Here is an 11,960-nt window from a genome sequence, read left to right as displayed (position 1 = left end):
CTCATTTCAAAAGAACATGTATGTTCGCTTGGATATTTCGTCATTGTAAAGGAATCACTTTCTTACTTTTTTTTTTTTTTTTTTGCATGGACCCTCCACTTGCATTCCTCCACCGAACACCGAATAGTTAGCAAGCTCTTTGTTGACTTTTTTATACGGTAGTCAAAGTTCTTTCTTATTGCAAGCATCGATAATTTAATTGACAATCATATTTAAAAATGAAAATTTGACCAACCTTTATATCCTCGTCATTTAGACAGTCATGAGGTATTGTGATGAGGTCGTCATACGATGGGCCCTCAGATGGTCTGGGTATATCAACAAATGGTTCGGTTGGAATGGTGGAATGCATTGAAGGCATCACAACTGGTGGGACAAGAGCAGGTGGGGTTGGAACATGCATGTTAGGTGTTGGAGAAGTTTGTGGTCCTAAAGATTGTCCATATCCATGTTCAATATCGAATTGTGAAGTATATTTGAGTTCACTGTATTGACCAAACCAAGCTTCATTTCAGTCATCCCTCAAGTTACATGGCTCAATATGATCATCAAGTGAAGACATGGTATGAATATTGCGGGTCGGAATGGTTGCAAACCCACAACTTTGACTGGTTAAAATGGGTTGATCAGTTTAATTGCAATGCTGGTACATATTGTCCGTGTGTACTCCATGACTTTCGCAAGGTGTAACTGATACAAATAACAACATCCAGGATGCATCACTGCCTTTTAAAAAAAGTCTAAGGTCTTCATCATCGATTATGTCAATTGGGGGAGCTGAGACCAATAAATTGTAACAACATTTGATGTGTATATCAAACATATCCGGATCGATATTCAGTCGTTGGTGCATCATACTAACTAATTCACTGATTGTTATATCATTTCTGACTTTCAAACCTTTCATATGACCACTAACATAATTTCTTCCGGACTCATCCCAATCCCCACCAAATCGTACAAAGATGCGAAGTAGCATCATTAATCTACAATGGGATAAGCAAATCATTGATAAGTGAACAATCCTTTATACATTACTATGCGATCGTTTATAAATGTTTACACAATCGTTTATAAATGTTTACACGATCGTTTATAAATACTATACGATCGTTGATAAATTACTACACGATAGTTTATAATTTACTAAACGATCGTGTAAACATTTATAAACGATCGCATAGTAATGTATAAAGGATTGTTCACTTATCAATGGTTTGCTTATCCCATTGTAGATCAATGATTGTCTAGTAATTTATGAATGATTGTTTATATTGTAATAAAGGATTATGTATATATTACTATACGATCATTCATTTAATGCTAAATGACACTTATTATGAAAGTGATCTGGGACAAGAAATCATAGAATATCACTTACGTTCTCTCTGTTTGAATCTGACGATGAAAGAGATCAACGAAAATGTTGGAGTGAAACTCTTAGAGAAAGCTACGAGAGAACAATGAGAGAATTTCGTCGGAGTTCAACAGAAAATGAATACTGAAAGTGACCTTCCATTCTCTTCATACCAATGTTATTCAATGTTATTGGTAGAATATTAGTTGGGAATAAATGTTTTGATGGAATGTTGGTGTTGTATTGTATGCACATTGAATGAAGGGTTGAAGAAATCATTGAAGGAAGAATAAATGTGGTGTGATTTGACGAGTTTTAAAAACTGGGGGTAATTTTGGTATTTCGTATAGGCAAAAGGTCAGTGCTAGAAAAGTTTTTAGAAATAGGTCATCCATAGAGAAGTTTTTAGGTTTTGGGTCATTTTGTAAAATTTTCCATCAAATCCTCCAATATTTTCCAAAATGACTTGTTTTTAAATTTAACACCTATTCCAAATGCACCTTTACTTGACGGACCCAAGTTGACTAAAAATTTCAACTCTTTCAAATGGGTTACTTTTCTTTTCCATCAAAATCATCTCTCAGCTCAATTAAATGTTTGATTAAGTCAATCTGAAACATAATATTTAACTAAGGGATCACAGTTAGCTTCGTTGACCTCCTCTTCAAGACTCTCCTGCATCTGGAATGATATCTTTCTAGATCATGTTCTTTCCCTCATGCTTGAAGAGGGGTAGTTTGGTATTGGTTTGGGTTGTTTGGTTTGTTTCAATGTATGAATTTATGCCTAAAAAAATGTAGGGACCATAATTGAAAAGAAAACTCAATTGGATTAGAGTTCCACTAGTGTGCAATCTGAGTTGCACCAAGATAGGTGCAAGTTTTTTTCATTATAAAATGAGGTAGGAATTGAAAGAAGGCATGTCTATGTTTTTTTTTTTTTTTTTTTTATTTCATGTATATGAGTATATGATAATAGCTAAGTCATTAGGTTATTCATACAATATGAAAGAAGAGAGAGCCAATGTTGTTGTTAAAATGCACTGATAAATGAAGATGGATCAGGGGGAGTTGAAACCTCAACTGCACCTTCAAGCATCTGTATCACTTTCTTCATGGGTGGCCTTAGTGATGGCTCCTCTTGAATGCACCAAATTCCAATCTTAACATACTTCTCCACTCTCTTCATATCATTCTCTGCTTCCTCATCATTCTTTATCAACTTCTCCATTTTTCTTTCTTTCATGCAGTCATAAACCCAATCCGTCAGTATCATTTCATCTTCATTCTCTGCTTCCAGTTCAAAATTCTTTCTGCAACAGATCATCTCCATTAACAAAATCCCAAAGCTATAAACATCAACCTTCACTGTAATGGGCATGCTTCTGAACCACTCCGGAGCCACATACCCCTTTGTTCCTCTAATTGCAGTCATGGTTCGAGTTTGGTCTTTCTTCAGAAGTTTGGCCAATCCAAAGTCTGCAATTTTTGCACCAAAACAGCCGTCAAGGAGAATGTTTTGGGGCTTGATATCACAATGAATGATCTGAGTGCTACACTCTTCGTGTAAGTAACTTAGCCCTCTAGCAATTCCCAAAATAAGTTGAATTCTAGAATACCAAGTTGGTTTTGAAGGCCTAAACAGGAAATCGGCAAGAGACCCATTCTCCATGAACTCATACACCAACATTCTATGTTCTCCTTCGTTGCAAAAACCAACCAATTTAACCAAATTCTTATGGTTTGTTTGAGCAATAGCACTCACTTCAGCTTTAAATTCTTTCTCTCCTCCCTCACTCACTATATTCTCCAACTTCTTGACTGCCACCAAGTTGTTGTCCTCTACAGAATCAAGAGTACCTTTATACACCGTAGCGAATGCACCACTTCCCAGTTGCTCTCTGAATCCCCTTGTGGCCTTGTCGAGCTCTTCGTAGCTAAAAGCCCTCAAATTCACACCTGAAATGAAAGGGTCTCTTCCAACAGCCTTTGATTTTCTTTTACTGAATCGGAAGCCAATCAATAAAGTGAGAAGTGACAAGAGGATATTTAGAAATAAAGAGCTTCCTAACAAAACCGACCCAATGACTATCTTAGTTTTGTTCCTACAATTCTTGTCAAAGTTTTGAGATTGCAGAGTAGAATTGTCTCTCCTGATTTTGATAAGAGCTCTTCCACCAACACTAGAATCCATTCTCCCAAACGAAAGCGGAAACTTCTTCTTCCAACAATAACCATTTCTAAAAATGGCTGCCACACAAAAGCAATCTCTTAAACAATCGTTTCTGCACCAATCCTCATCTACTGGTTGGAAATATCCATAATCATCTTCAGGCCAATCTGCGTTTTCCAGAGGAATAAAATCGAAGTTATATGTTTCGGGAGACGATTCATCACAACTTTGAGAGACAAATTTGGGTTTGCAACTTTTGGTCACATCATTTGGATCAAACAAGTCATAGCCTGGTGGACAAGTACAAAATGGCCTTTGATCATCTCCAAGCCTGCAGTAACTATTGAACCCACATGCTCCACTGTTCGAACCTTCATTAATTGCCATACAGATGTTGGAAGGAATGGATATGGATACTGACCAAGCTTCAGCCCAAGACGAATTACTTCCAGTACCCCTCTTTGGGTAAACATAATGTCTGAAAACCCCATCATCCTCGAGAATCGCTCGATGGTAGAAATTTTGAGTTGGAGGATTATTTGATGACAAAGTGTTAAGAATGGTTTTATTCTCTGCGATGAGATAAATCGAACCAGAGAGGTTGAAGACGAGTTGAAAGCCGAAGTTCACAGTGTTAGTTGCCCAATAACTGTTACTTAATAAATCCGTAGGGAAATTTCTGGTGTAAAGCACGAGATTCCCATCAATTTGCATCGTAAGTTGAAATCTTCCAATTGAGTAATTCGTTTCTGTATATCGTGCAACCAGACTGGTCCCCCGATTAAGAATCTGTGACGGTAAAATCGTATCGGTAGGATAATCGAAGCTCTGCCACAGAATTTCAGAGTTCTTAGAAGCGAGAATGAAGTTTCCAGTGTCAAGAAGGGTTGCATAGGAAACAGATTGATTAGTAGCAAAGGAAGTTGTAGGCCAAATTTGGTTGCCTCCAGGGTCGTTGAGGACGAGCCGACCACTTGTTGAAAGTAAAACAGTAGATCCCTTCGGTGCCAGTTTGTCCCGATTAGCAGACCAAACCACGGTTTTCTCAGCAATTTTGTTGAACCAAATTGCCAACAAATAGTCTCCCCCTTCAGATTGGCGTAGGAAACCGAAAGCAAAATCACCAGATGCAGAGGACCAGAAGGAATCGCCGTCACGAGCGGTGAGAGATGTGCCTAAAGTTATATTTGGGTTTGGCTTCTGAGCAACAGTAGAGGATGGGGGAAAAAAAGGAAGCAGAAGTAGAAGAATAGGTAGGAATGGGAAACAGAGGGAAGCCATGGAAGCAGAGGATAGCTAAGAATTAAGAGTTTTCGAATTTACATAAGGAAATTGAAGTGGGTAATTAAGATGAGAGGGGAATAGAATTGAGAAGAGAATGGCGGGGCAGATTGATTGGAGGTATGAGAAGAAAGTTGCGGTGGAAATGCAAAGCGGCAGAGAGTAGAATGAATGTAGAAGACAAACAGGGGAAACTCAGTTTCCTCGTTCCGTTGTTGACTTGGAATTTTTGAATCTGCAGAGCAAGGATGGTATCCACTTGACCTTGACCACTACCCATAAATTAAACGGTTTTTTAGTTTCAACTAATAAGGAAAATTATGGGAATGAAAAATATATATTTTTCTTCTAACTGGGGTTTAGTTTATCTAATGAACTATATTTTATTTTAATGACCTATGCAACCAATTCATTTACTCTAAGTCTCTATCACCATTCCACGACTTCTGCATATTCTACCATCAATGGCTTTTAAGAAATCAAAACCATATTGTTTTATTTGTACTGTTTTTTTTTTTTTTTTTTATTAGTCCAATTTGGTTTGAATGATTCACATCTTATTAAATCCATTAGTTGCACATTTTAGCAAAACAAATATTTAATTCAAATTCAATCTGCATCATTTTTCACTTTACCTTCTGCCTCAGGATGGGAATGACTTGAATTCTGAAATATGATATGTGAAATCCCAGTTTCTACCTCTACGCTTAGGTTAGTGGATCAATTCAAACTCGTAAAAAAATATTTTGGTATATCATTGATTGAAGGGATGCACGAAGATGCATGCAATTCAGGTTACACTCTTTTTAATACAACAATTATGGGATAGGAGATCAAACATTCAACCTCTAGGGAGGAAGATCATGCTAATTGTCAATTCCTTGTTGAATAGCTCTGCCTACTACAAGTGACAACCGCCTCCTACCTCAAATTACAACTATCAGACCTTTAGCGACTGTCATCGCCCACCATTAGTGATGTCCGCTATAGTGCTTTCAATGCAAATTTAAAGTCATTATTTGAATGTGTGTAATAGTTCCTTTATATTAATTCAATATCTTAAAAGCATTTAAAATGTGTATAGCAAACCAAATGAACTTGTATATAAAAACATTTGTGAGAAAATGTAACAAACATATGAGTGTTTAATGAAGTAATTTTATGCATTGTTTGATTAGGCTCCATTTGATAACAAATTAATCAAATTCTAAAACTAACTTCATTTTGTCATCTCATGTCACCTGAATTGGTTTGTAATTATAGACTCCTATGTCTCGTATTTCCAATGTGAATATACTAAGAATCGACCGTCACAGAAAAGAAGCTAAACGGTGAGTTATTTCTTATGAATCCAAGTGCTTAACATCAAATCTGGAGTTTCTGCAAGTCATAATTAACTACTCCTAACTCAAGGATGCAGTAACAAGGAAATCCAATAATTCCAAAAGCCTCCCCCATCCACTTACTAATCAATAATGCATGAGCAAAAACAAATGAGAAACTGCAAAAATTTGGAAAGAGAAAAGAGATTGATTCAATCTTCTCTCTTTCACCTGCACTCTAAGATGTTTGTACAAGAATGAGTGTAGAGTATTAAACTAAGTAATGCATTACTTGTTCTGCGTGGGATTTGATTTGCTGGGCGGCGCCACTCTTAGACTTGTCTCTGCAGATCTACTACCATTTTTCATCTTGCTCCCATTTGTGGAGAAAGAGGAGAGAGAAGAAAGGAGCAATCTTCGGGATTCAATTAGGCCTGTGGGAAGAAGATGAGCAGATCTGTGATTGTGGATTCTCATGGGAAAACAAATCAAAATGGAGATGAGAATGAAGCCAAAGAAACAGACCAGAGCTGCAATCCGAGGAATTTTCATAGTGAGTGAGAGTTTACAGATCTGATTTGGAGGCAAAAAAGAGAGGGTTTTGTGTTTTTTGGTGGGTTTGAATGCAGGGAATCAAGGCAAGTGTGTTTGGTCATTGGAAAATGAACATAGTTAACATTGTCTTTTGTCACATGGGTCATGTGAGGAGCTGATACGGCCCAAGTTTGGCCAACTTAGTACCTTCTTTCAAAATCACACTGCATCTTTGGTTTAGGATGCAATTATTTGTTAAATTTTGAACTGAAGTACACCTCAATTTCTCCACTGAACCATTCAAAAAGTTGAACTCGGCTTGCATGTGAAGTGGGAAGACTTTTTCCCCTTAATCTGGGTCGGCCCAGGCTGTCATAGCTGAATGGCATGGCATTGGTTAAAAATTTGAACTCCACTTCTGTCTTTTGCACAACTCAACTTGTTTTAACACAATATTTTTCCTTTCTCACAGCCACGGCTAATAGATTCATTCAATACACTTCTTTACATCACTTTCTGTGGTATTCAAGAACAAAAAACAATCAAACTTCCAATTTCATTAATCTGGACATGTATATGATGAATCAGCGGCCACAAAACAAAAAAGGGAGGGTTCGTTCGTTTGTCCCTTTTCCTGTTTCCCTGGGAAAGTAACCTGTAAGGCTAAAGAAAATGGAAAACAGTCGTATGACAACTGCATAATTTACATTATACAATAAGAATGAATTATAATGATGACTAAGCTATCTCTTTGAACGCTTCTGGGGTTTACCACCGCCCACCTCCTCTCTCTGCTGCCTCTTTACTGTCACTGTTTCAGTTTTCTTCGGCGGCCTCCCAACCCCTCTCTTCCCTCTCCCTCCTCCACTACTCCGTCTTACCCTTTCTTTTTTCTCTTCATTCTGCTTCTTCACCTTCCTCTTCTCTTCTTCTTCTTCTTCTTCTTCTTCTTCCTCCTCCTCCTCTTCTTTTAAACTCTCGTCCTCTGAAGCTTCACCATCTTCATCTGTGCCTTCACTTGGAGAATTCTGTTTCATTCTCTTCAAGAAGCTTACAGCACCTTGCTTCTTCTTCGTCACTCTCTCTTTCTTGTCCATCCCATCATGAGAGCTCAATTCGTTCCCTCCATATTCGTGCTTCACTTCCCCATTGTTTTTGCTCGTCGATGATGTTCTTGAGCTTCTCGGCCCTGAATTAGTCCCTGCCGGTCTTGGTCTCTCTTTCGAATTCAAGCCCTTCTTCCATGTACCCTTCTCGTATATTTTAATCTCAGAAGAATCAGCAACCTTGGGTTTCCCTTCAACATCTTTAGAGTTCTTCTCGGTTTTTTTGCCACCCACATCCGATACCACTGCAACGGAGTCGCGTTTACGACACCCCATTATGGTAGTAGATGGCTTGGTGGTAGGCTTTGACGATGAAAGATCGGCTTCTTGATTGGGCTTTGATTTTAGGACTATGGGTTGGGGGTTTCTTATTTTGTCTTTCATTTCTTTCAACACCAGAGCCCGAAGCTTAAGTGCTGCACCATTTTCGGGGGAAGATCTGTGGAAGAAAATGATGGCATTGTTGAAAAGGAGGAGGAGATCTCGGAAGAACCGGTGAATTGAATCCGCATACGCACCTTTAACCACTCGACAACGAATCGTTCTCAGATCAATGTGTTGCCGAATCAATTTTTTGTATCTATCCGATTCCTGCAAGAAATTAAAACAAACAGAAATTCAGACCCACTTCCTCCACAGTCCGCCCGCACTACTAACCAAGTAACCATCACTTTCGCTACTACACATACAACAACATCCAACGCCAAACAAAACAAAGACTTAACCCAATGTACAGACTTGGCTCAAACCGGGACATATGTCCATCTCATCGAACCGGAACCTATTTGTGAAATGAACGGTTGGGATATTTCTGAATTGCCACGTAATTAAAAACTTTGGGCCACTAGACTTATTTAGCCACGTTAAAACCACGCAGTTCCGCTAACGGAAGGGTTTACGGGGGTACACCACCGTTAGCCAAATATGGTCAGCGTGTCAAGCTGACAAGGCTCAGATCCCACCCAACTGTCCTATAGTAAGGACCAAAACACCCTCGATTTCTCGGTGTGAATGGCCAAAAAAGTCCTTAGACGCACCCAAGTGGCAAGTACAAAGCCGTAGATTTAACATCCACCTGGATGACTTCATGATGAATCATCAAGGCCGTTCATATTCATAATGTGATTCCTTCTTTACACGTTACCTTTTCTTATCCAGTCTCCCATTTTTCATTCCCAATTCTTTTTTTATAATTTTCTTACTTCGATTTTATTTATTCATTAACGGTTATTAAAAAAAAAAACCCCCAAAATGCGGCAAACGTACCTGGCTCCGTAGGCGGCGCTCAAAGGTAGAGCCAAGCCGATGGGAGCGAATGATCTCGAGGAGTTTGAGCAACGGTTCAGATTTAACGGCTAAGGGCTTGGGCTTGGCGGGAGAAACCTCGGGCTCTTCGCCGCTGCTAGTTCCTCCTCTGTTACGACACCGTTTCCTCTGAGACAAACTGCCTGAGCTTTGCACGTCGCTGCTTTGCTGCTTCGACACCGCCCCCTCTTTCCCTTCTTGCTTCGACTCGCTCACCGATTCCCACGCTTCGTTCGAATCGCCCACCGCCGTCTGACTCCCTTTCGAATTCCCCCAGTTTCTTTCTTTTTCCCTTCGTTTATATCCTCCCCCCATCGCCGAGTTCTTTTCTCTTTCCGGCTCTGGCTCCGGCTCCGGCTCCGCTGCTGTGCTGTTGAATGACCATTCCCTTCCCGGTTCACTCCCGGTTTGGGGCGGCCCGGTTTCTTTGATCTTTGGGATTTTGACTGATTCGATTATCGGGTTTCCCTGAACGACGCCGTTCTGTCGAACATCGTGTTTTTTACTCGTGGAATTGGATTCGTTGAGGGATCGGTTCTCGCGATCGTCGGATTCGTCTACAGAGGCGGCCGGATTTTGAGGTTGAGGGTGGAGGTTAGTTATCGCTTTGTCGGTGTCCAGATCAGATCCCTGATGGGGTTGGTTGAAACTGCGGTCTCTCTCCTCCTCCAATCGCTTCACCTTCATTTCCAATGACCTGTTGACACAAACAAAATGGAGGGAAAGATGTTCAGATCTCTCAACCGACCAATCAGTTGGGGTCAGATCAGATCTCTGAGTGGAAGAGCAAGAATTTTACACGATCAAGACATCCCGACGTTGAACATCACGGCGGAGCTCCTCGACTCGAATCTTTCTCAACTCGTCGAGCATGGACATGAGGGAGGTGGAATCAGAATCGAGGACGTTTTGGGAGAGGAATCGTCGCTTGAGGTCGTAGAATTTATTCCTACAATCTTGGGGAGTTAGAAAAGAGGAAGGGGATTGAGATTGAGAGCATCTAGTTTGTATTTCCATGGCGACGGACTCCCAACTGGTGGTCCCATGGCGGTTCACGGCGGAGGCTAGCAAAAGCTCCTCCAGCGTGCCCCATCGTTTCGCGTTGGTTTCGCGTTGCTTAACCATGTTTCCAGCCACTCTCACGTCATCATTCGCATTTCGAATTTTAGGGTTTATGGCGATTCAATTCAATTCAAAAAGATACAAATAAAAATAAATAAATCCAAAAAGCCTTTTCTCTCTCTTTTTGTTTTCAATTTGGGATTTTATTTTGGTCATTGGTAGCGTTTTTGTGTATCAGAGTGAGTAATCTCTGTTTTTTTTTCCTTTTTCTCCCCCTTTATTATTATTATTATTATTATTATTATTATTATTATTATTATTATTATTATTATTATTATTAATTATTGTATAATTTGGCCTCCTTTTGATCCCTTCTAACCCATCCACCCTCTTTGCACACCTCACTCAACACACCCTTCCTTTAAAAATTATAATTAACACTACTATTCTTTTTTGTGTATATTTTGACAAATTCAACTAGTAATTTGAATTTTTATTTTTTTATGTTATCTTTATTTCTAAAAAAAGTTAAAAACTTTTAAGTGAGCGTGATTCTTATAATTATCGTTTTAATTGTATTACTTCAGACGCAACCACAAATGGAAAAAGTATTTTCAGTTTTTTTTTACAGATGCCTCTTGAAATTTTAATAAGAATAAAAATGAATGCCAAACTATTTAGTGATTTTATGTAATAGCGGATAAAATGGTTGGGAAATAAACCTAAGAAAAAGAAAACCTTTTATATGGGACGGTGTCTTCACTTCACTGCAACACCATATTCATTTCGAAGGATTTGTTGAGGAAATTTCGAAGGATATTTGAATAATTAAAAAATGATTTTTTTTTTTTTTTTTTTTTGTGAGAATACACGCCTATTAAAATGAAGGGGATAAAAATTATCAATAAGACCAATACAAAAGTAGTGTATTGAATAATATTTATTCTCATTTTAGAGCTCGACCCACCGTTGTTGATTTATGTAAAAAAAAAAAAACCAAAATTATAATTAAAACTCCATTTGATAAATCATTTGATTTTTTGTTTTTTGAAAATTAAGTCTATAATTATTATTTTCCTTTCTAAGTTTCTTCCCTTTTATCTATTTTTATCGATAATTTAAAAAAATCAAGTCAAATTTTGAAAACTAAAAAGTAGATTTTTTTTTTACTTGTTTTTGTTTTTGGAAAGAGGAAAAAATAGGTTTAATTTTGAAAAACAAAAACCAAAAATGAAATGGTTTAACAAAGGAGACCTAATTTATTGCATAATTAAGTCTTTTTTTAATCTAATCAATTCACTATTTTTTTCATTAATTTAAATTTCTCGTTCAATTTTACTTTAAAAAAAAAAAAGGTTACCGTTTATAATTTTGATATTTGGATTATTGTCAAATTAGTTTTCCATTATTTCCAAAGTTATGTTAATGTTAACAATCATTATTATACTTGAGGTTAAATAGATTTTGTAGCTGAGTTTTCTTGAAGTTGTGCTTCTATTGTAGTTAATTTCTTAGTAAATTTTGACATGATCAAAAGTCAAAAGATTGAAAAATCCACACGGCCACCCCCATTTAATCATATTGAACCTAAACAAAATGCTTCAATGGTTAACCCACTTGCTTAGTTTATTTGTTTATTGAAATAAAGAGTATGTTTGACATCCTCTTAATTATCGAAGTCTTTTTAAATATAAAAAATATTTAAAAATATTATACTTTATAGCAAAAAGTAAAGCATTTTTAAAAAAAAAAATTTATGTAAAATGTAAATGTTCGTGAGATTTTTTCTATTTATAAGAATTTATCTTAATTATCTACCTC

General features: G+C 37.7%; 2 protein-coding genes across 2 annotated transcripts; both read right to left on the bottom strand.

The window, feature by feature from the left end:
• Nucleotides 1-2,188: 2,188 nt before the first annotated feature.
• LOC120088081 (G-type lectin S-receptor-like serine/threonine-protein kinase LECRK3) lies at nt 2,189-5,082 on the bottom strand. Its single transcript, XM_039045128.1, has one exon. The coding sequence runs from the start codon at nt 4,808-4,810 to the stop codon at nt 2,390-2,392; it is 2,421 nt and encodes an 806-aa protein (XP_038901056.1). The 5' UTR covers nt 4,811-5,082; the 3' UTR covers nt 2,189-2,389.
• A 1,167-nt stretch (nt 5,083-6,249) lies between these two features.
• On the bottom strand, nt 6,250-10,416 carry LOC120088082 (DNA ligase 1-like). The gene is made up of 3 exons (XM_039045129.1): nt 9,877-10,416; nt 9,039-9,774; nt 6,250-8,363 (listed from the first exon to the last, which is right to left on the bottom strand). The coding sequence occupies exons 1-3, from the start codon at nt 10,200-10,202 to the stop codon at nt 7,410-7,412; spliced, it is 2,016 nt and encodes a 671-aa protein (XP_038901057.1). The 5' UTR covers nt 10,203-10,416; the 3' UTR covers nt 6,250-7,409.
• Nucleotides 10,417-11,960: the final 1,544 nt, after the last annotated feature.

The sequence above is a fragment of the Benincasa hispida genome, chromosome 10, assembly GCF_009727055.1.
Source record: "Benincasa hispida cultivar B227 chromosome 10, ASM972705v1, whole genome shotgun sequence".
Lineage (NCBI taxonomy): Eukaryota > Viridiplantae > Streptophyta > Magnoliopsida > Cucurbitales > Cucurbitaceae > Benincasa > Benincasa hispida.
Note: the sequence above shows the minus strand (reverse complement) of the source record. Positions and strands in the feature narration are given on the sequence as shown.